Source organism: Rhea pennata, chromosome 38 (assembly GCF_028389875.1).
Source record: "Rhea pennata isolate bPtePen1 chromosome 38, bPtePen1.pri, whole genome shotgun sequence".
In the NCBI taxonomy this organism is placed as follows: domain Eukaryota; kingdom Metazoa; phylum Chordata; class Aves; order Rheiformes; family Rheidae; genus Rhea; species Rhea pennata.
In genome coordinates, this window is record NC_084700.1 from 98109 (window position 1) to 119855 (window position 21747).

Consider the following 21747-nt stretch of genomic DNA (forward strand, 5'->3'; position numbering starts at 1 on the left):
AAAGACCCCAAATCTCCCCCCTCCCCGCACGCCCCGGCCTTGGCCACAGCCCGCCGTTTCCATGGCGACGGCACGCCGGAAGTGGCTTTGGGGTGGTCCGCCCCCGCCGTCCGGGCGGCGCTTCCGGTCCGTCAGCGCGGCGGTCCGGCCGCCCCGCGCGGCGTCGCGCCGGGGTTCCGCGGCGCGCACCGGCGGCGGAGGTCGCGGCCATGGCGGCGCCGGCCGCAGCCGAGACCAGCTGCCGGGTGAGGGGCGCGGTGCAGGGCCCCGTACAGGGGGGTTTTGGGGACGCAGAGCTCTGTGCAGGAGCGTTTGGGGGGGTGCCGGGCCCCGTACAGGGGGGTTTAGGGGTGCAGAGCCCTGTGCAGGGGGGAGGTTGGGAGCGCAGAGCCCCGTGCAGCGGGGTTTGGGGGGTGCCGCGCCCCGTACGGGAGGTGGTTGGGGTGCAGAGCCCCGTGTAGGGAGGTTTTAGGGGTGCAGAGCCCCGTGCAGGGAGGTTTTGGGGGTGCAGAGCCCTGTGCAGGGTAGTTTAGGAGTGCAGAGCCCCGTACAGGGGGGTTTTGGTGGCACAGAGCCCCGTGCAGGGTGGTTTAGGGGGCGCAGAGCCCCGTGCAGGAGCGTTTGGGGGTGCCGGTCCCGGTGCAGGTGGGTTTTGGGTGCTGGTCCCTGTGCAGGGTGGTTTGGGGGTGCAGAGCCCCATGCAAGGGAGGTTTGGGGGAGCAGAGCCCTGTGCAGGGCGGCTTGGGAGCGCAGAGCCCTGTGCAGGGGAGGCCTGGGGTGCCAGGCCCGGGGCAGGGTTTTTGGGGCACAGCCCCCCACGTGTGGGGTTTCGGGGCGCAGCCCCTGCCTGTCTCACCGTGTCCCCTCTCGCAGCTGGAGTTCTCAGTGCAGATGACCTGCGAGAGCTGCGTGGAGGCCGTGCGGGAGGCGCTGCAGGGGCTGCCAGGTGAGCGCCGCCCCCTCCCCATCCTCGTCCTCATCCCCATCCTTGTTCCCGTCCCCATCCCTGTCCCATCTCCATCCTGTCTTGTCCCCATCCCTACACACTCTCCTGTCGCTGTCCCATGCCCGTCCTATCTGTGTCCCTGTCCCCATCCCACACCATCGCCGGGCCCGTCCCCGCCGGCTAGGCCCCCGCTGCCACCTCCTGTCTCCGGCAGGCGTGCGGGTGCTCGACGTCCGCCTGGACTCGCAGACGGTGCTGGTGGAGGCCAGCGTGGCGGCCGAGCGGGTGCAGGAGCGGCTGGAGGCCCGGGGGCGCCGGGCAGTGCTGCGGGGTGCTGGCGGCCCCCCCGGCGGCGGTGGCCCGGTGGCGGCGGCGGTGGCGGCGCTGCAGGGCCCTGGGCCCGTGCGGGGGCTCCTGCGCTTCGTGCAGGTCTCCCCCCAGCGCTGCCTGGTTGAGGGCACCGTCGACGGCCTCCAGCCGGGGCCCCACGGGCTCCACGTCCACGAGTTCGGGGACCTCTCCGACGCCTGTGACAGGTAACGGCGGGGTGGGGGCCCAAGTGTCCGGGGCGCCTCTCTGCCCTGATGTGGGGCCCAGGCATCCGGGGCGCCCCTCTGCCCTGATGTCACCCCCCCACACTGTGTCCTGTCCCCCCCAACCCCCCGACAGTTGTGGGGACCATTTCAACCCCGATGGGGAGTGCCACGGGGGACCCCAGGACGAGCACCGGGTGAGTCGGGTGCCAGGGGGCAGCGGGGACGGGGAAGTGACACCCCCCACCGCCGTGGGGATGGGGACGTGGCCGTGAGCCCCCCACCATGGGGAGAGGGCCGTGGCTGTGATCTCCCACACACTGTGAGTATGGGGACATGGCCATGACCCTCTCTATGGGGACGTGGCTGTGACCCCTCCGCCATGGGGATGGGGACGTGGCCATGACCCCCCCCTCCCCGACAAGGACAAGGCCGTGACCCCCTCCACCACCCTCCGCAGCACGTCGGGGACCTGGGCAACATCTGGGCCGACGCCACAGGCAGAGCCAACTTCCGCATGGAGGACTCGCGCCTGAAGGTGGGGCTGGGTGGGGTGCTGAGGGGTGGGGGGGGCCCAGCCTGGACCTGGACTCCCCCCCACGCTGAGCCCCTCGGCACCGCCTCTGCCCCCAGGTCTGGGACATCATCGGGCGCTCGGTGGTGGTGGACGCGGGCGAGGACGACCTGGGCCGGGGCTCGCACCCGCTGTCCAGGGTGACGGGGAACTCGGGGCCCAGGTAGGCGCGGGGCGGGTGTGGGGCGGGCGTGGGGGGCGGCCGGGCGCCCCGCTCACCCGGCCCTCCCCACAGGCTGGCCTGCGGCGTGGTGGCCCGGGCGGCCGGCCTCTTCGAGAACCCCAAGCGCCTCTGCACCTGCGACGGGCTGACGCTCTGGGACGAGCGGGACCGCGAGCGGCCCCCGGGGCAGCCGGCCCCACACCTCTAGTCGCCCTCTGGCTGACATTAAACCCTCCATCTGCTCTCTCCGTGCGAGTGTGTGTGTGTGTGGGTTTGTGTGCAGCGCCGTGAGGGCGGCAGTGCTCGGCGCTGTACGTTTCCTCAGCGGAAAAAATGGCCCGCGGCCCCTTTAAGCGTAGGTGTGGCCTCGGCGGGCTCCATTTTGTGGCGCGGGAGGGCGCTGGCGCATGCGCGGTGCCGTGGGGCGGCCGTTAGGACCGTTACGCGCCGTGGCGGGCGATGGGGGCGTTGCCAAGCGCTGCCGAGGCTCGGAGGGGGCGGGGCGAATGGTCGCGCAGGCGCGGTGGAGCCGGCGGGAGGGTCGCGCGGCGGCGTGGTGAGGAAGGCGGGAAACGTGGGGCGGGCAGCGCGCAGGCGCAGTGGGAGGAGGGGCCCGGCATTACGCAAGCGCGGCGAAGGGGGCAGGCGGCGCGCAAGCGCAGTGGGAGGTAGGGCGGGCACTGCGCAGGCGCGGCGTAGGGGCGGGCATTGCGCAGGCGCCTTGGCGGGCGGCGCGCGCGGGGCGGGTGGCGCGCAGGCGCAGTGCGCGGCCGCCGCTCCCCTCCGCGCTGAGGCGGTGCCGTCGCCATTTTGTGAGGGCGCCGCGGTGCCGCGTTTCCGCTCGTCGCCGCCGCCACCATGCGTCCCGGCATAAAGCTCTTCGTGGGCAACGTGCCCGAGGAGGCCACGGCGGAGGAGCTGAGCGAGCTGTTCGCCGGCGTTGCCGGGCCCGTGCTCGGTGTCGCCCTCATGAAGCAGTTTGCCTTCGTACACCTGCGGGATGAGGCGGCGGCCGCCCGCGCCATCACCCAGCTCAACGGCCACCAGTTGCACGGCCGCCGCATCGTGGTCGAGCCCTCCCGGCCTCGGCCCACCAACACGTGCAAGATCTTCGTCGGCAACGTCTCGGCCGCCTGCACCAGCGGCGAGCTCCGCTCGCTCTTCCAGCAGTATGGCACCGTCGTCGAGTGCGACGTGGTCAAAGGTACCCGACCCGCCGCCACGGACCGGGCTGCTCTCCCCCGCCCTTTAACGCAGCGTGTTTGCCTTCCCCCTGCCCCCTCTCCCGCCGTTTCGCCCTCCGCAGCCTCGCCGTGGGCGGGGGCACACGCCCCTTCCCCCTCCCGCTATCGTTAACACCCGCTCCCCGAGCGGCAGGGTGGTCCCCAGAACCCTCGCCGGGTGCCCAGCGCCTCGCTCCGTCCCCTGGGTCTTTCCCGCCGCGGCCCCGGCCGACTGGTTGCGATCTTCTGTCCTCGGAGCCGCTCCGTCCCCCGCTTTGGGCTCGAGATGACCCGTTTTCCGTCTAGCTGGGGGGAAGGGGGGTTGGGGGGGGTGTTGTGCTTTCACATCCCGTCTGCTCTGGCAGTGCCCCCGTGCACTGCCTAGGGTCCCGGGTCCCGGCGCTGCTCCCTCTCCTAGGCCCCGCGTCTCCTGCCTCCTATCTACCCGGCTCAAACCCACACCTTCCACCTCCTTTCTAACCAGGGATGCGTTCTCTCCAGCTTTTGCTATTAGACTGCAGATCTCATCAGCGTCTCGTCATCCCTAATCTGGTTTGGACAAGGATAACCCTCTGCCCGCACTTAGATCTCTGTGTCCTCCCGTGGTTTCCCCCCTCTTTCTGATGTGCCTCCCCTCTCCCTGACACGACTGCCTCCTGCAGTCCTGCCCGGGTCCCGGGCCCCTCCACGTCCGCTCCTGGCAGGAGCGTGGAGGTGGAGACCGCTTTGCAGCAAGCCACTCCCCCGTCCGCTGGAGCGGCAGTTTTGAAGCACTCGTATTACGCGTGCTGTGGAAGTTGCTAAGGGGTCTCTCTGATCTGCATCGAGGACCTTGTTAGCGTGGTGTAGGTTGGGAGTACAGAATCATTTGCATGAACTGCTCCATGCAAGACAGCCCACCAGTCCCCCAACCCTCATGCGGAATAGCTGCCACCCAGGTGCCATTCCCTGTGGCTCCGAGCCTCTCCCTAACGGGAGGTGTGAGGTGCGGCAGCTCCTCGAGGTACGTGTTTCTTACCAGGGTGGACATCTCTGTCAATTCCAAGCCCCTTGTGGGTAGATGATTTTGTTACCTCTGCTCTCTCATCCCAGGTCACAGTCTCAAAGGCTCCTTCTGATCCATCCTGCCCCACCAGGAGCAGACTTTCCCCGTGGAATCTGTTACCGTTGAGAAAAGGCACCTAAGTGGTGCCTCTAACATTGCTTTGGTCTGTGTATGATTTGTGGGAGCCCTGGCAGCTTCCAAAGGGGGATGGAGGTGCAGCGGCTGCTTAAAAGCTGTAGTGGGAAGAGGCACCAAGCTGCTAGGAACCAGGCAGAGCAGGTGGGGTTTGAGCCAAGTGGGAAAGAAGTTGTTAAGCTGCCAGAACAAGGTACATGGACGTAAGGGCAGGAGCTTTTCAAGAATCGTAACAGTTACAGGGCTGTTGATTAGATGTAGCACCTATGCAGTGTCACCCTCAGCAGCAAGCGCACTCTCCTTGGCTCTTCAGTCTGCTGTGAAATGTTGAAAGGAGACGGAGAGAGGAGTAGGATCTTGGTGTGGAGAGGAAGGGAGCAAGACCAGCTTGCTGTACTGTAGGTGCAGTAACATTCAGATTTATGACCTTTTAGCTGGAACTTGAGATGTTATTACAGTATTCACCTAGGTCTAGTGTTGGCTGTGTTATTTAGCAAATGATACATGTGAGTGTGCTGAAATTATGTGAATGAGTTGTCTAAAACTTTCTGTCTCTCTTGCTCAGCCCTAGAACCCAGGTATTAAAAGCTGAAACAAAACTCAGAAAAGCCCAGGAAAGCTGTAAGTGGGAGTGGTGTGAGGCAAAGGACCTCCTGGCCGTAGACTTAAGCTAGCTGTCACCGGGTACGCTTGTTTGTGCCAGTGTTGATTACTGTGGCCTCTGGTACATAGACCCCCGTAACTGCACACGGACAAAAAGGATACTGCAAGCAGTGTCGCTGCTTCTCTAACCGGTTTTGGGGATACGGTCTGGGGTCATGTGCGAGTCCGCCACTGAGGGAGGTGCTGAAATTAGCCGCCTGTCTTGCCCCAGAGCAAAAATGCCCGTTATGCCCTGCGCCACCTTCTGATCTCCCGGACCCGTCGTGATGCGACTCTGGGATAAAGCCCCCCCCCCTTCCCCTCCTGGATCCGCAGGAAGCCGTTGAGCGCCATGGGGCTCCCAGGGGCCCCCTGCCCATCGCCACTCATTACAGCAGAGGGAACTGCTCTCCCGTAGGACACGTAACGGTGGAGCGGGCCTGGAGCTCGTTCCCCGCGCGCCTACGAGGCTCTGCGTTTCCGTAAGCGCCACGGGCAGCCCTGACGTGGCCAGCTCTGACGTGGGCATGGGTCAAGCCTCCCTCCAGCTGCAGCCTTCTCCTACCTCACTGCTGTCATTAAGGATGGCAGCTCAATTAATCAGCTGTAGTGGCTCTAAGGGAAAACCATGACTTGCTGTCCTCCCCCTGGGGTGTGAACACAGGCCTGGCAGGCTGGCCGCAGCCCCAGCATCCTAACCTCTCGCCTCAGATCCCGGGAGCAGATCCAGCAGCAGAGCCCAGCGCAGGAGAGCAGCAAACTTCTGGGCTGGAGCTATCGTCTTTCTAATGCTTCTCTCTGCTGTCTTTTCTGGCTTGCTTTTTGACATTTCTCTGCTTTGATGCCTGGTTAATGATTCCCTTTTCTGCACTGTTTGTTTGCTCAGCTCCTTGCAGCTATTTTTTTTTCTTTCCTCTGGACATGTATAATATCAGATTGAATTTCTCTGTCCTCAGCCTCTGTTCCTTCCCTGTATGAGAGTTTTGAAAGAGCTTTTCAGAGGCCAGTGCCAAGGACAGAGAAGCCCTCTCCAACCACAGCTATGCCCAACTTCTGAAACTCTCAGATGTGGCTTCCACTTTTCTGACTCAACCAAATGAGCAAAATTTCCTGCACTGGCCTAAGGTGACACCTTTGTCACAGAGCCCTTTGCCCGGGCGATGTTATCTCCTGTCCCAGCGCTGAGTGCGACAGTGTGCTGCTGTGCGTGGGCCCGCTCTTCTCCTAGGCCCCCCTGCTCGCCAGCCGAGCCTGCAAACGCCTCCTGCACTGCTCTTGCTGTTGTGCAACGTGGCCAGTAAAACCTCCGCCTCGCGTGTTGCGCAGGCCGCAGGAGCTGGCGTTCAGTGCGCGGCTGAGACCCGCTCGAGGCGCTGGCTGCGCAATGCCTCCCGGGCACCGGCGTCTCGGGGAAGCGCCTTGCCTTGCAGCCTGCTCGGAGCTGAGGAAGGGCACGTGAGAGGCTAAGCGCGAGCTGGCCATTCTTTAACTGCGGATGGCACGTTGCTTTGTTTGCTCCAAAGCCCCTTTTAACCTGTTAACGCTACAGCGCGCTCGTGTGTGGGATTCTCAGCTGCTTCTGACTACTTGAGAGACTTGGCAAACGTGTGTGTTTTACTCTTTTGGCCTTGAGTGAGCATTCCTATTCCCTCATGATGAGAACAAGGAGTATGGCCAATTTGGCTTTCGTGGAGTTTAAACTTTTGACTGGATACGTCTGCCTCAAAGCTCTGATGAGTGTGCAGAGGGCTGGTGTGCGCTGGAGAGGTTTTGCCCAGGTGCTTTCCTCTGCAGTCTAAACTCTGTGTTTCCTTATGCCTTGTTGTTTGCTCAGAGAGGCCTGTTCATGACGGAGGCAGCGAGAGGGCTGCCTGGGCTGGCTCTTTGCGCCCCGCAGGCTGCAGTGGCCCAGCAAGAGGGTCTTGGGAGGGATCTCTGCTCCGCTACAGCCACTCTCGAGACAGTCCCCGAGACCACTGAGCCAGAGGAAGCTCCTGTTGGGGAAGGGGGGTCTGGGCTGGGGACAGGTCCCGCTAGCTGCAGTGCCCAGCCAAAGCCGCTGCTGTTGGAGGGGCCACTATCTTTCTCCACCCCTTCTGGTACAAAGCAGCCGGTGTCTCTCTGGGACAGTAATTGTATGTGACTTGCTTTGCTCCGGCTTCCAGGAGGGAGGGCAGGAGCGGGGCTCGTGAGGTCTCGCTGCTGTCCGGGGAGCTGTTAGTTCCCACGTGTCTCCTGTGCCAAAGCACCAGCTCGGAAGAGCCGTCTGGGGAACAGCTTTAAACATGGCACGAGACCACCCTGTCTCGGGGATTGCGTTCTGAACCAATTCTCAGTTCCAGGCTCAGCACATGAAAAGACAGCGGAAAGCATCGGCTGCTTGAGCAGGGATCAGAGGCCTTTTCCCATCCTGCCTGTGACTGGTACGGGCTTCTTTAAAAGAGGCATATGCTAGGGAAAAGTGAAGAAACTCTTTCATCCCCCAGAAGGGAAAGCAGCGTTAGCTCGTGGGTTAATTTGAACTCATGCCAGTTTAACAAAAATAGATATTTGTGTTACTGTTTATGATCATTCCTCTAAACTGGGATGTTAGCTCTTACAGTGCATTAGTTGGCTGGAGATTCCTGGGAGTTTATGGACGCAATGTGGAAACGATAGGTGGGGGTGTGAATTTCATTGGGAATAGTATCCTTTCTTGAAATTCCTGGTTGTTCCTGCTTTTCCAATAGTAAACTGGGAGAATGTGCAGTTGCTTCAAGGCATTAGTTAGTCTGGGTTATAAGAAAATACTCATTTTGCTCACATAACTTAAACAAGTTGAGATGCTGTAGGTCGCTGTGCTTGAGCTTGGGTCTTTGTAAACGGCAAGTGCAGAGGTTTATGGCGCTGGCGCGTCGGGCCCGGAGCGGGCTGTGCCCACAGACGAGCGCTGGCCGCGGAGCGGCTCTGAGCACTCGGCGAGTTGGCGGTGCGATGCGGGCAGAAGGTTCATCCCATGGTGTCTGTGCAAGGCGCAGTGCAGGCTCAGACCGTGAGCGCCTTCCTCGAGTAAGCGGGCAGCATGAAGCTTCGCCAAGTAACTGGTGAGAGTCTCGGCTGTCGATACCGCTATTATTCTAAATTTCAGATGTAACCGCAGAGATCACTGTGATTATACTGCCCGGTGTGAGTTAGATTTGGGGAGTTGTGAGGATTTGGGTTTTTTCTAGCACCAGGACAGGGCAGGTATGAGATGAAAGGAGCCTGCTCAGGTACCAGTGCTTATTCCTCTCTCCTGCTCTTGTTAGACTGTGAAACCTGTGGGATCTTTGCTAAGCCGCACGGCACGCTGCTGTAGTTCCTTAGATGGGCCGCGATTCTGCGGGCCCTGCACCCGGGCTGCGTTGAAGCAATAGCTGAAAGATGCGTGCCTCATTAAGTAAGTGTTCGATCCTGTAATAAAATGTTGTTTTCTTCCCCACTGATAACCCTCTGTCTGCTGCTTTATCAGACTATGCATTTGTTCACATGGAGAACGAAGCAGATGCAAAAGTTGCCATCGAAAATCTTAATGGAAAGGAAGTGAAAGGAAGAAGAGTCAATGTGGAACTCTCTACTAATGTTCAGAAAAAGGGAGCAGTCCAGACTATCCAGGCAGGCATCATTGTTGACAAGAACAAGAGGATAGGTCTGGAATATAGGGAAAAATTTCAACCCAAGATAGATGGTTTTGACCAGCGGAGGGCTGCAGACTCGACCTTCCCCTCGGCCGCTGCGGGATTCGCCTCCTCCTCGCTGTACGATTACCAGCAACGCTTTGGCGGCAACAGCACAAACAAATACGATTCCTTTGACCCTCAGGCGAGGCCCGGCTCCCCCTCCTACTTCGGGAGGGACAGAAGCCCGCTTCGGCGATCCCCATCGAGAGCCGGCTACTCGACGGTGACGCTCCCCATGACGGCGCAGCCGGCCGCCTACCGAGCCCAGCCCTCCGCTTCCCTGGGCGCGACCTACCGAGCGCAGCCCTCGGCCTCCCTCGGCATGGCATACCGCCCGCAGCCGACCACGGGCCAGGCGGCCTCCTACCGCGCCCAGCCCTCCGCCTCGCTGGGAAACGCCTACCGAGCCCAGTCGTCTGTCTCCCTGGGAGCCTCTAACGCGCAGCCCACAGCCAACTCGCTCACGTCCTACGGCGCCCAGGCCACGGCCTCCTACAGCGCCCAGCCGGCAGCTTCCCAGCTGTCCGGTTATGGAGTCCAGTCCTCAGCCCTGGCCTCGTCCTATGGCGCCCAGGCTGCCACTGGCTACTCGGCCTCCTACGGAGCCCAGGCCTCGGCTGCGCACGCTGCTGCTTACGGAGCCCAGCCTGCCGCAGGCCCTGCGGCCTCTTACGGGGCCCAGTCCGTGGCCACGCACGTAGCCTCCTACGGCGCCCAGGCCACAGCTGGCCACGCGGCCTCCTACGGCGCCCAGCCCGTAGAAGGCCACGCGGCCTCCTACGGCGGCCAGCCCGGAGCTGCGCTCTCGGCATCCTACGGCGGCCAGCCCGTGGCCGCGCACGCCGCCTCCTACGGAGCCCAGGCTGTGGCGGGCCACGCGGCTGCGTACGGCGGCCAGCCCATGGCCGGCCACTCGGCCTCCTACGGAGCCCAGCCCGCGGCAGCGCTCTCGGCCTCCTATGGAGCCCAGCCCACGGCCGGACACTCGGCCTCCTACGGAGCCCAGCCCGCGGCCAACCTGCCTGGCTCATACGGCACCCAGTCTGCAGCTGCCCTCTCCGCCACCTACGGCGCCCAGGCTGCCTCCTCCCTGGCTGCCTCGTACAGCAACCAGGCCGCGGCAGCGTCCTACAAAGCGCAGGCCTCCGCTCCGCTGACTGCGGCCTACAGAGCGCAGGCCTCAAACTCGATGGCAGCGTCGTACGCAGCGCAGCAGCCCTCCTCCGCTTCCTTGGCAGCCGCCTACAGAGCTCAGCCGGGGACTGCCTACGACGGGCCGAGCCAGCTGGGGCAACAGGCAGCCTCGTATTTGGGAATATCTCAGACTGCTGCTGCCGCTGTCGCACCGCCGTACGAGCGCACCCGCCTCTCCCCGCCTCGGAGCGCTGGCTATGATGATCCTTACAAAAAATCTACTGCTCTGGCTAAAAGGTATGCAACTAGGCCAGGGATGGTAACGTGCACGTAGCGCCTCTTATCTGAGGATCTCGATGCGCTGTTGAGGGGACTCGAGGCGCCAGACTGGGTACAAGTCTCCACCTCTGTAAACTCGCTGCTGGCTCACAGCAGAGTGGAACGTGTCCTGCTAACACACTAAACCCGCGTGTCGCCCTGGAAGCGCTGAAGGGGTGGGAGCGCGGGTGTTACTCACACGATACGCCAGTAAGTTGACCAGGCGGCTTTCCACTCCGTCAGTCGCAGACCCTCGCGTAACCCCATCCCTCCGCTTCTGTGCGAGAGCGCGGCGGTGCGCCTGTCCGGGGGAGGGAGCGCGGGGCTGGGCTCACCCCCTCTCTCTTTCCAGGTTCGCAGGTCGTGCTGGATGCGTGCAGGGCTTCCTTTGACAGCCGCGCGCGAGAGGCTGGGGGGGCTGGAAACGGCGCGCGTCCCCGGCAGCGGTGCTGCGGGCCTGGAGCTGCGGCTGGCGGTTCGGCTGCCGCGTCTCTCTCGATGTTAGCGTTTCCGCCAAGACGGCGAAGGACGCAGCGGTCACCGGCTCTGGTGGCGGGGCAGAGCCGTGGGCGTTCGCGGGGGCCGGACGTGACAGCCACTGCCGTCCTGCGCTGGCTCTGGAGCAGCGGCCTAGCGACGCAGTGCCCAGAATCCTGATCCCTGCGGTCTGGCAGTTCTCCCCCTGCCCGATAAAGGGGCTGTGGCCTTCCCGGAAAACTGTAGGCTTATCGAGAGCTTGCTTTTCCGCATGCTACTTGGTTGCCCAAGAATTGGGGGAAATTGGCTTTGTGTTACAAGTGCTTCCTGCATCCACTGAGGAAGGCTTAAAAATAGCGACGCTCACCTGTCTGAGAGCAGACGGTGGCTCGAGCTGTTCCGAACAGACCGGATTAATCCACGCGCTCCTGCGGTACGCCCGGGCGAGACGAGTGCTAGCGCACCGTCCCTCCGCGGCGCGTTTCAGGATTCTGGGTGCCCTCCTGCCAGAAGGGATTCCGATCTCGCCTTCCGAGGGATCTCCCCGGTGTCCGTGCCTTCCCCGGCCGTGGCGTTAGGCTGTTCTCCTAACCCCTTCGCTTTATTCATGAAATGTCTCTTTTCTCGACCAGGTACAATTCTGATCGCCGTTTATCTGACCTCTCAGATTACCGTCGTTTAGCAGACTCGCCGCTCGCGTACCGTCGTTCGCCAACAAAGTCCCCGATGGATTATCGCCGTCTTCCAGAAGCACATTCCGATTACGCCCGCTACTCGGGCGGCTATGGCGATTATATGCATACGGCCCGGATGCATTCTAGTTACCAGCGCCGCCTGTAGCGGGGGGGTCAGCTCTTTCCCGGGTGCAGGCAATGGTTAAACATTCCCGGTTGGGACATACTTTCTTAGCATAAAGCCAATCTGCGTCTTTCTTAGGCTCACTTTCTCTTTCGGTTCTCTGAATCACACGTTCCTCCCCCTCCCGTGCTATCTCAGGTGTCAAGCAGCCGTCGGTTTGGCTCTTGTTCCTTTGTCATTTGGCTAAAGATTTCAACGTTCATTCTAGGTGAGAGTGAGGAGTCCCTGGGACTTGCTGTTGCATCCAGTGCAATTAGCGTTTTCCTGGCCTTTATTCTGCGTGGGGCAGGGGGCGGTTATTTTTAACTGCCTTGTTTTTTCTGTTGTTTCCTTTTTTTTTCTCTTTTTGTTGAGTTTTTAGAATGATCCGAATTTACGGTTTCAAAAACTTCAGTGCTCCGACCCCAGGAGCACTGAAGATGGCTGCGCAGTTTGCTTCCCAAAGGTGAAGCCCCTGCCTCTGGGTTCCCTTCTGCTTCCGTAGTGCTCAGAGTGCCATGGCATACGTGGAATCGTTTTCCGCTTGCGACTCCTCTCGCTATGTCTTCAGGCTCTGTTAGTACGGCAAACTGTTCCCTGGCAGGATTCCTGGTAAACGCAACTGTCAACGCGATTATTGCTCAGTACTGTTTTTATAACCCGAGCAATTGCTGTCACTGAACGGAAGAGCAAATGCTCTTTTATACGACGTGAGAGTCCCTTTTTCCCTTACACCAGTGTTAAGTTTGCTCCAGGCGTGATGTTAGAATTGATATATCAGAAACGAGTGAGATTTTGTATGACTGTAAATAAAATACTGGGCTATTTACAGTTTAGAAACAGTTGTCCCGTGTTTTTTGTTTTGTTTTCCCCCTCCCCCAGCCTGTCAGTTTCAGGGACGTTCCCACCTTTTTAGCCGTTTTGGGGATGCTGTCCCTTGTTCTCTTGGCACCTTTGCCTTCATGCTAGAGGTGAACCAAAGGAAAAATAGTCTGTGCGCATCCACGCAGCCGCCCGTCGGGGGTAACGCGACGGGGAGAACGGGAGCCGGAAGGTGCGGTCGTGTCTTACGCGTCTGTCCCCGGAGCTGTCGGTGCAGGTGCGCAGGAGCGGAGCAGTGGGACCCCCCATCTCCCCTGCCCCTCGCTGCCCGCCCGCAGCCGTGCGGGTCTCTGCCCTGGTGCTTTGAGGTTCCTAGTGCTGCCCCGAGGTGCTGACAGCCTAAATTAGAGCAGTGCAGAGTGCGACGCTGGCAAAAGTTGGGGGAGAGCTGGCGGGGCGGAGAGACGGGACGGGGCGACGGATTTCCGCAAGGAACTTGTCCAGAGGGAGAGGCTGGATGGCGTCGCGAGGGGCGGCTCGGCACGGTGCCAGCGGCCGGGCGCGGGGAGGAGGCGCCGGCAGCAGGGCGGAGGAGCGCCGGCGTTCGCGGCCTCTTCGCCGGTTGAGCCCCGCTGGCCGCAGGCGTGGTGGCTCCACGCCACTCGCGGGTGGTGTAAGAGCCGCTTTCGCGGGGCGGCTCCGCCAGCCGCTAGCGACCGCGGGGACGAGCCCGCATGCGCGCTCCCGCTCGCCGTGCGGCGGCGGCACGTGCGCCCTTGCCACGGGGAGCGCGCTCGGGAGCGCCCCGGCAGCGCCGTTCCTGCCGCGGTGGGGCCCGGGGCCGCATCCGCCTCGGCTCGCGGCGCTCCGCTCCTGCGCGGGCGCTCGGGAGCCGCCTCGCCGGCCGCTGGACGTGCCTGCGCGGCCGAGTCCCGCAGCCTCGTCTCCCGCCTGCCCGTCGTCGGCGTGAACCGTTCCGCAGCCGCCCGGCGCGCTGACTGGCTGTCGTGCCGCTCGAGCGCGGACAAGCGAACGCCTAAAAGCACCGGAACAGTTTCCGCTGGAGAAAAGATCGGACTGGGAGGAAGCGGCCCCGTTTCCCAGAGCCCCGGTGCGGTGAGTGCTGGAGCGGCGTGATGGCGCCGGAAGGGGCGCAAACGTCCTTCTGCAGCCCTGCTTGCTGCGCGTGTGCGCTTAGGCTCGTTAGGTGGTATCTCGAGCGTACTCTGTTAACGATCCGTCGCAGATAACAAAGGGATTGTACTGGGAATAGGTTACAGATGCTGGTTTTGAGAAGAAAAGCAGAATGCATAACATGCTACAAGATAAAGATTACTGTTTGTTCCTTTGTTTTGAATCCAAGAATGCTTTTCTTTAAATATGGCATTCAGTTGCTTTTCTATCAAGCCAATATTTTCCTTTTTTTTTTTCCTTTTAATTGAAGTAGCTCACTAAATGAAACTTAATCAGCGTAGTAATACCTGGGTAAATGTTAATGATTCTTCTGTACGTTTAACAAGCAATGCGTGGCGGACTTGTATGTCCTAGGCCAACTCGTGTTTTTCACTACTGGAATGATTATTAAAGTTTCTGAAATGTTTTGTCCCCTGCGTTATCTGTTCTTTGAACCGGGGACTTCAGCAGCTTGTTGCCTTTTAAAACACAGCATCTCATAGTCTTCACGCTCTGTTTTCCTTGGAGATCTCCAGGTTTGCGATGAACACGGAGCTCTCGCTAGCTCTGGCCAGCGGCTGCGTCGCCGAGCGAGTGCCCCGGTCTGGCTGCGAGACGCAGGAAAGGCATCCGGCCCCTGCGCTGCTTCGCTGCCCCAGAGCAGGGCGCGAAAGCAGACGAGCTCGGCGCGACGGCGGAGGCTGGGGGCCGCGAGCCGCGCGGACGGGCTTCTCCTGGGCCGAGCGCGGGGGGCGAAGCCGCCGCCGCTCCCTGGACCTCAGTTTTACGGGGCCGCCGAGCGCCCGCCTGCGTCAGCGCGGCTTTACTGGGGCCGAGCCCGGCGCCTCGGGGGGCCGTGAGAAGGGGCGGCCGCGTGCGCCGTGTGCTGGGCCACGGCTCGGCCACGCGCAACAGCCGCCACCGCAGCGGCCGGTGCCTCATTCTTGGAGGGATTTGCACCCGCAAAGACCCGTCGGAGCAAAAATACGGCGCCACCACCCGAAGGGTTGTGGGACGACACGGCCCGGCCCGGCCTCGCAGCCCCTGTGGATGGGGAAGGCCGAGCTCGTGTGCGGCCCTAGAGCCGCACGGAGCCGTATCGCCGCAGCGGGAGAATCGCTAACCAGCGGGGAGCAACCAGCTCGGCACCCGGCAGGAACGGGGAAGGGAAGGACGGCAGGGAGAGCGCCACGTCCCCCCTGTGCCTTCCGGACTTGGGAGATGGGGATCCTCTCCAGCGAGCAAAGCCGGGAGGCACCGGGGACCAAACCGTCACGGAAGGAAACACATTAAGATAAAGCACAAGAAACACCGAGGCCCCACTGGTCGCAGCCAAGGCCTAAGAAATTAAAAAATAGTTGAGATACCGGCAAAAATAAATAGTTACGCACTGAGCAGGGCTACGCCGAAGATAAGGGCTCTCCGCACCCCTGCTGCGGCCCCTCTCCCGGCACGGCAGAAGAGCGGGAGCTGCCCGCGCGCGGGCCCGCTGGGGACCCGCAGACACCCACACACGCAGACGCCCGTTCAGAGCTGTTCCAAAGTTTTATTTCACTGGAAAGAGTGCTCAAGCGACGCTAAACTTTAGAGAGGAGAATCACAGGTTACGTTCCAAACATAATGCCGTCTTTTCCACGCGGATGGCACAACACAGGCTGGGGCTCAGGGGAGCAGGGCTTAGCAGTACCAAGTACGCTACGTTATTTAGTATTAAAAAGTTAAGACCGATTATTCACCCTTTAGAAAATAAACACATTCTTTATAAAAAAAAAAATAATAATAATAATAACGGGAAGCTACAGAGCAAACTGCAGGAGGAAGAGAGCTGCTCCAAGCGCATCTCTGAAGGGGAAGCAGAGATGCAAAGCTCCTACTGCAGCTACACTAGCTCAAAACCTGAGCCTAGACCGGGGGCCTGGGGCTAGAGAGCAGCAGGGAGAGCAGTGGGGCGAGGGAAGGGTTACTGCCAGAGAAACAGGCCACAAAACTAATAACTAATTCAAAGCAATTCCTAAAAAACTAAAACAAAAAACACCAACAACAAAAGAAGGGCAGTTAAGTTACTCCTCGCTAGACTAAGAAGAAGCTGAAGTGTCCATTAGGAACTAATTCATTAGCTGCAATAGGTATTTGAAGCCCAGCACAGTTTGAGACGCATGATACAGATTTCATGTGCAACAGGAACCCGACGTCCAGCCGCAAATATCTTACCTGCAAGAGAAAAGCACAGTCGGGTCAGAGGCCTGGAAACAAACTGCCCTGAAAGCGCTCGGGCCGTGCCCGTCTCCCCGGCGGCAGCGAGCGCCGGCGTGGCGCCCGCCCGCTCCCCCCCCCCCCCAGTAAAGGCCGCCCCGATGGCTACGCCGGAGCCGGAGGGCACGGCTCTGCGCGCCGCCCCCCTGCCCGGAGCCACGGCTCGCGGGGGCGGAAAGCCCCAGCTGCAGGGACGCCGGGAGCGCCGGCTGCGGGGCAGGGGGCACGCAGGCACTCCGGGCCGCTGCGGCCCTCTGCTCAGCTCTGGGGCTGTGGGAAGCTCCCCAGAGCTCCGGCTCGCTGCGGGCCAGAAGTGTCCCGGGGCCTGGAGGAGGAGGAGGAGGCTCCTGTGCCGGGGCTTCCCTGTGCACGGGAGCAGAGCGCGGCGCAGGCACCGGCCGCTCCTCGTGGGGGGAGCGAGGCGGAGCAGCCGGCAGTGCTGCCTGAAGCAGGCGGCTGCCCGCAGGCCGAGGCGCCTCTGGGCCGGGGGCGGTCGGGGGGGGGCCCGTCCGTCGCGGCCCCGGCGCCGAGCGCGGCGGGGGCCGCCTGCGGCTGCGCCTCCCCCCGCGCGGCGCCTGCCGGCGGAATTTATGAATCCAGCGCCCAGCGATCCGCTGCCAGCCTCGGAAAGGGCCTGCGCTAAGCCAGGTCCTTTTACCTTTATCTCGGCTCCAAGCAGGAGTTACAGCTTAGATGCTCGACCACCGTTATCTGGGCTTAACGGATGGAGGGCACTTTTAAATCTAGCGGCCGCGGCTGCGGAGCCCGACCGCAGCGCCGCGCGCACACCCTGTGACAACGCGCCGGCCCCGAGGAGACAGAGACAAGCGCCCGCGCGCTGGAACCCACAACGCTCTCACCTCCGACTCAAAACGCAGAGTACCGCGCCCTGTCCGCGTACGGGTCCCGCTCGAACCGCTGCATGTCGTAGAGGGAGGCCCGAGCGACCGACGAGACCGGCGACAGCTGACTACGATCGTAAGTGTAAGCCTCTCCGACGGTGGTGGCCGCGGCTGCCGTGCGGCGCAGGGGGCTTCTATCCCGGGTGTAATAGGTGGAGGAGGCGGCCGCCGCGGCCGCGGTGGCGGCGGCGGCCACGGCGGCTGCCGCTCCCGGGGTCGGCAGCAGAGCTCTATCGTACGGGTCTAGGGTGGTGGGGATGCGACTGGCCATGGCTGTGGTGGCGGCCATGGCCGTGGACTGCACTTGCGAGTACTGCGCGTACTGCGAGTACTGGGCCATGGTCTGCTCTGCATAGGCGTCGTATGCAGAGGCCGTCGCATAGGACCTCACGCGGTAGCGCTTGTAGTAGTCGACCATTCCGCCATACCCGTCATCGTAATACATGGTCTCCCCATAGCCCGCGGGGTAGGGAGTGCGCACCGCTCCGTACTGCTCATTATAGGCCTCGGTAAAGTCAGCCACTTGCCCCGGGCGATCTACCGGACACTCTTTAGACCAGTGCCCTTCCTTCCCGCACCGGTAGCAGCCGCTCTTGTCTCCCATCCCGGGCGCGGTCCTGAGCCGACTCGTGGACAACTGCACGCGCATCCGCTTGCCTTTAAGAAACAGACGCAAGAAGGGTAGCTATAATTAACTGAGGCCACACCAAAACATTCGTTATTAAAACAGCACAGTCATTCAAACGTGAGGGCAGAGCTGCTGATTTCCCCCCAGCGGCCGGTGTTGCCACCAGCGGCCAGCTGAGATCCGCACCGGGAGCTTCTCGCCGCAGCTTTGCCAGGTCCCAGCTCCTCGGTTCCTGCAACGCTAGAAACGACGGCTGCGAAAGGAAGCCAGCCCCAGCGCAGGAGGAACGCGCGAGCCGCCTGCTCCCGGCCTGAAGCCGCGAGCTGGAGGTACAGCCGTGACGGGCAGGCAGCAAACCGACTTACCGGGAAGCAAGGCGGCAGGCAGGGAACCGCCGCGCAGGGCGCAGCCACCCGCGAGACCCGCGCGCTCCCTGCGCCGGCAGCCCCGGCCGCTCCGGGGCGGGATCGTGGGGCTTCGGGCCCCGGCTCAGGGCGCTGGGTCGGAGCCACCACGTGAGCCCCGGCTGCCCCGTCCTCCGGCCAGAGCCGCGTTGCGACGTCTGCTCTTCGCGGGGCGTAAAGGCCGCGCGCAGCCCCGCTCCAGCGTTTCAAGGACGCTCTGGGAACGCAAAGTCCAGTCTGGTGGCTTATCAGCTGCCCCGCTAACGAGCCCTTTCCATGCTGGGCACTGCTCTATGCTCTGAACCTCCTCCCGGCGCTCGCAGCGGGCTCCGCACGGCACAAAGGCTGCCAGTGCGCTGCTGCTCGGAGGAACGCGCCACATCCCGCCGAGCGAGCGAGGCTCGGGCAGGAACGAGAGCTGCTGGGGACAGAGCCCCTGCAAAGGGAGCAGCTTGGCGCCTGACGCGGAGCGCCAGCTCCTCACGCCTTCTCCTTCTCTCGTCTCGCCTAGGCGAGGCCAGCGATCACCAGCGAGCAGCTCCCGGCCATTTCACAAAGCAGCACTACTTGCCGCTGGCCACCAGCACGGCTTTGCCCAAGGCAACGTGGAGGGGATGAGCCCCTCCAAAGGAGAAGACTGCCCCTACCCACGTCCCACAGCAGCGCCAGCGCCTCGGGACACCAAGCCAAACCCGAGGCGCATCCCGAGGAAACCATGCCGTCTTGGCGAGAAGTTGCAGCGGTTGCGCCAGTCCAGAGCAGGCTGCCTGCGCACGCCGCTCCCTGCCCGGCAAACCACCGACCTGGAGTCACCAAGGAGCCACCTCCGGCCCTGCTAGTGCTGGGGGGGAAGAGTCAGGACTGGGAAGACCGCAGCGCCAGCGCAGTTTGAATCCTGCAATGAACCAGCTCTGAGAAACGCCTGGGAACAGGGCGCTGGGGTTTGCCGAGCTGCCCATGGCCCACGGGAACACGGAGCGCCGCGAGCGCCAGCCCTGGCACACAGCGCCGGCCAGAGAAGCAAACTGCACTCGAGACAAGAGACTGCTGCAGATCGCTGCTGGACGCAATCCGATCCCCTCGCTCCGCTCGGGCCCGACCGGCCCCAATGCTGTGGCCTCCAGGCAGGCACGAGCGCTCGCCCTCGGCGCTGCGCTGGGAAGAAGGCAGCTTGCAACTATCTGCTTGCGGCCAAAGCTCAACTGATAAACGAAGCCAATTCTTGCTAGGTGCAGAAATCCAGAATCTGCCAAGCAGCTAAATTAGCTCATTGGCTACAGAAGAGACCTGGACGCTGGCTAAGGAGAAGAGATCACTGGCTAAGGAAACGCGCGCTAACAGCAAGCGTTAGCGCAGGAACGTGGCAAAGCCGCAGCATCCCTCAGCCTCTAACGCGCTTCTTGCCCCGTCGGCCGTTCCAGGTCGTCAAGAGCCAGGCGAAGGCCCGGGAAGGCACATCAAGCGAGCGAGGGAGGCCACGTGCCGCGGAAGCGGGCGCAGGAGGCCAGGCGGATTGGGCACCTCCGTTCACCGGGCGAGGAAGGCGACGAGCAGGGCAGGCAGCCTGCTGTCACGCCACGAAGGTGGACCCGCCGCGTCGCTCGGGCCCGGCAGGACCAAGAGTGGCGGCCGTTCGCGCGAGAGTTTGGACTTTGCCTTCCGCGTCCTCCTGCAAGGCGACCTGGGTAAGTCAGAGATCCGGTAGGTCTTGTCCTCCCCAGCCCCATCTGAAACGCCCCCGTTCCAGCTGCCTCAGAAGGATCAGGAACCTCAAACCCTTGCACAAACTGACTACGGAAAAAGAGAGGAAGAACACCCAGTCTCCTAGCACCTTCCTTCTCCGAAAGGAAAACAGCCGCTGCGCTTAGGACCTGACCTGCTCGTCTTTGCGTGGTAAAAGAAAGGGGTGCGCCGCATCGGTACTGCGGGGCACAAGAAGAGCTGGAACACGTTGGGGAAAAAAAAAAACATTTGCACTTAAGTGCAGAGGAAAGGCAGGGAAGCCCCCAGTGCCACCTGGCAGACCACCCTCGACGTCTTGCGAAAGGGTTCCCCTTCAACAGCCTATGGCTTGAAGCACTCACAGAAATAAGCTTTTCTCTGTATCCTTCCCCGCGCCCCAGCTGGGAGCGCCGGCAGCCTGCCCAGAGCCCTTTTCGGCCCTGCCTCTTCCCAGGGAGCAACTGATCAGGGACAAAGATGCTTCCAACGCTCTTCAAACGCACCGGCCTCCACAACCTATGCCCGGAAGGGCTGGAAGTATTTACCTAGAGTGGAACAACGGGATTCCTCCCGTTCCCTGGCCTCCCTGGCAAATTCACACCCCAGGGACACAGCCCAGAAGTGAGGCAGCGTCCGAACGCAGGCGTTCAGCCCCAGCCCCGCTCCGGGCGGATTCGCACCCAACCTGCTTCCTCAGGCGCAGCCTGGCGCTAGCTACTCCCAGCCAAGGCCACGCCGGCCCCGGTTCATGTTTCACCTTGGAACTCGGTGTTGTCCAGGCCGCGGATGGCCTCCACCGCGTCCTCCGCCCGCTCCATGTGCACAAAGGCATAGTCCTTGACGATGTCGCACTCGATGACGGGGCCGTACTCCTCGAACTTGGCCCGCAGCTCCAGGTTGGTGCAGGTGGGGCTGATGTTGCCCACGTGCAGCTTGGTGGAGGCCTTGCTCTTGTTCTTGCTGGCCTCCACGTTGATGCAGACGCCGTGCAGCTTGTGGTGGTGCAGGTTGCGGATGGCGTCCTCGGCCGCCGTCTTGTCCTCAATGTGCACGAAGCCGTAGTTCTTGATGATGTCGCACTCCAGCACCTTGCCGTACTGCTCGAAGAGCGAGCGGATCTCCTGCTCCGTCGCCTCCCGCGGCAGGTTCCCGATGAACAGCTTCACCATCTCGGCCAAGCCTGCACCAGAGGGGGCAGGTTGGGGGCGCTGGGGGGGGGCGGTGCCGTAACCCCCCACCCCACAGATCCCCCCCTCTGTGCCAGACATCCCTCGGCTCCCAAAATACACCCCTGAGAGGGGCGGGGCCTGGCCCCCCACAGCACCGTTTGTACCCCAAACCCCTCCCAGCACCCCCAACCCCACAGCCCCTATGGGCCCCACATCCCTCCCAGCACCCCCTGCCCACAGCCCCTATGCCCCCCCCAAGTCCCTCCCAGCACCCCCTGCCCCTATGGGCCTTCCCCAAACCCCCTGCCCTACAGGCCCTGCGGGCCCCCCTCAGAGCCCCCGGTTCCCCCTGCCCCCCAGGCCCCGAGCCCCCCCCCCCGAGCCCCCAGGCCCCGCCAGGTCTGCGGATCCCCCCAGCCCCACGGATCTGCTCCCCAGAACCCCCAACCGGGCCCTGCCCCTCGCCCCCACCGAGCCGCCGCCCGGACCGCGCCGCCAGGGCCCCCCGCGCCCCCCAGGCCTGTGGGACCCCCACAGGCGGCCCCATGGGACCCGGCCGCCCCCCCGCCCCCGGTACCGGCGCCGCCGCAGCCCCGCCCCCACCTGCGCCCCTGCCCGCCGCTCGAGCCTCACAAAATGGCGGCGACACTGCGCGGCTCGGCCCCGCCCTCACGCTGCTATTGGCTGGTGGCGCTGTCCGTCACCCGCCGGCGGGGTGGCGGCCCCGCGCCGGGGCGGGATGGGCGGGACCGCCTCCGCCTACGGCGGCCCCGGGTGCTCGCCCCGCCCACGGCCCCGCCGGAGCCAGTCATGGGCGCGCGAGAGGGCAGGGGGCGTGGTGAGCGGCCTGTGGAGCGATCCACTGGGGCCGGGGGGGGGGGAACTGGAGTGACCCACTGGGGCCACGAAGGGGGGAACTGGAATGACCCATTGAGGCCTGGGGGAGGCA

At 62.9% G+C, this 21747-nt stretch overlaps 4 protein-coding genes across 9 annotated transcripts in view; 2 read left to right on the plus strand and 2 right to left on the minus strand.

Annotated features, from left to right (window-relative positions):
• LOC134153034 (RNA-binding protein 4B-like) overlaps positions 1-21429 on the minus strand; it is a 33857-nt gene extending 12428 nt beyond the window's left edge. For 2 of the 4 annotated variants that reach the window (XR_009961099.1, XM_062598832.1), the window contains exon 1: positions 21402-21429. The gene's annotated coding sequence lies outside the window, so the exon portion shown is untranslated. The remainder of the gene's footprint in view (positions 1-21401) is intronic. The other 2 variants (XM_062598830.1, XM_062598831.1) reach the window with 1 other exon arrangement.
• Positions 172-2468, plus strand: CCS (copper chaperone for superoxide dismutase). The gene is made up of 7 exons (XM_062598860.1): positions 172-245; positions 874-946; positions 1161-1482; positions 1616-1676; positions 1940-2017; positions 2113-2216; positions 2289-2468. Exons 1-7 carry the CDS (start codon positions 210-212, stop codon positions 2422-2424), a joined length of 810 nt encoding a protein of 269 aa, XP_062454844.1. The 5' UTR covers positions 172-209; the 3' UTR covers positions 2425-2468.
• Positions 3015-12565, plus strand: RBM14 (RNA binding motif protein 14). 2 transcript variants are annotated; one of them, XM_062598825.1, is made up of 3 exons: positions 3015-3420; positions 8752-10390; positions 11521-12565. In XM_062598825.1, the coding sequence occupies exons 1-3, from the start codon at positions 3075-3077 to the stop codon at positions 11726-11728; spliced, it is 2193 nt and encodes a 730-aa protein (XP_062454809.1). In that variant the 5' UTR covers positions 3015-3074; the 3' UTR covers positions 11729-12565. The 2 variants fall into 2 exon arrangements, with proteins under 2 accessions (XP_062454809.1, XP_062454810.1); XM_062598826.1 differs by lacking the exon at positions 3015-3420 and adding an exon at positions 3791-4442 and having other exon boundaries at positions 4532-10390.
• LOC134153035 (RNA-binding protein 4B-like) lies at positions 15247-21457 on the minus strand. Of its 2 annotated transcripts, XM_062598833.1 has the most exons (4): positions 21402-21457; positions 20387-20809; positions 16834-17532; positions 15842-15931 (listed from the first exon to the last, which is right to left on the minus strand). In XM_062598833.1, the coding sequence occupies exons 2-3, from the start codon at positions 20796-20798 to the stop codon at positions 16841-16843; spliced, it is 1104 nt and encodes a 367-aa protein (XP_062454817.1). In that variant the 5' UTR covers positions 20799-20809; positions 21402-21457; the 3' UTR covers positions 15842-15931; positions 16834-16840. The 2 variants fall into 2 exon arrangements, with proteins under 2 accessions (XP_062454819.1, XP_062454817.1); XM_062598835.1 differs by lacking the exon at positions 16834-17532 and having other exon boundaries at positions 15247-15931.
• Positions 21458-21747: the final 290 nt, after the last annotated feature.

What these genes read in the sequence shown, in the direction of transcription:
- LOC134153035 (XM_062598833.1), bottom strand. Translation starts at nt 20,798, where the DNA reads ATGGTGAAGCTGTTCATCGGGAACCTGCCGCGGGAGGCGACGGAGCAG. An exon ending in GGACAACACCGAGTTCCAAG is followed by an intron (nt 17,533 to 20,386) that starts GTGAAACATGAA and finishes TGTTTCTTAAAG; the next exon opens with GCAAGCGGATGCGCGTGCAG.
- CCS (XM_062598860.1), top strand. Translation starts at nt 210, where the DNA reads ATGGCGGCGCCGGCCGCAGCCGAGACCAGCTGCCGG. An exon ending in CAGCCGAGACCAGCTGCCGG is followed by an intron (nt 246 to 873) that starts GTGAGGGGCGCG and finishes CCCCTCTCGCAG; the next exon opens with CTGGAGTTCTCAGTGCAGAT. An exon ending in GGCGCTGCAGGGGCTGCCAG is followed by an intron (nt 947 to 1,160) that starts GTGAGCGCCGCC and finishes TGTCTCCGGCAG; the next exon opens with GCGTGCGGGTGCTCGACGTC.
- RBM14 (XM_062598825.1), top strand. Translation starts at nt 3,075, where the DNA reads ATGCGTCCCGGCATAAAGCTCTTCGTGGGCAACGTGCCCGAGGAGGCC. An exon ending in CGAGTGCGACGTGGTCAAAG is followed by an intron (nt 3,421 to 8,751) that starts GTACCCGACCCG and finishes CTGCTTTATCAG; the next exon opens with ACTATGCATTTGTTCACATG. An exon ending in TCTACTGCTCTGGCTAAAAG is followed by an intron (nt 10,391 to 11,520) that starts GTATGCAACTAG and finishes TTTCTCGACCAG; the next exon opens with GTACAATTCTGATCGCCGTT.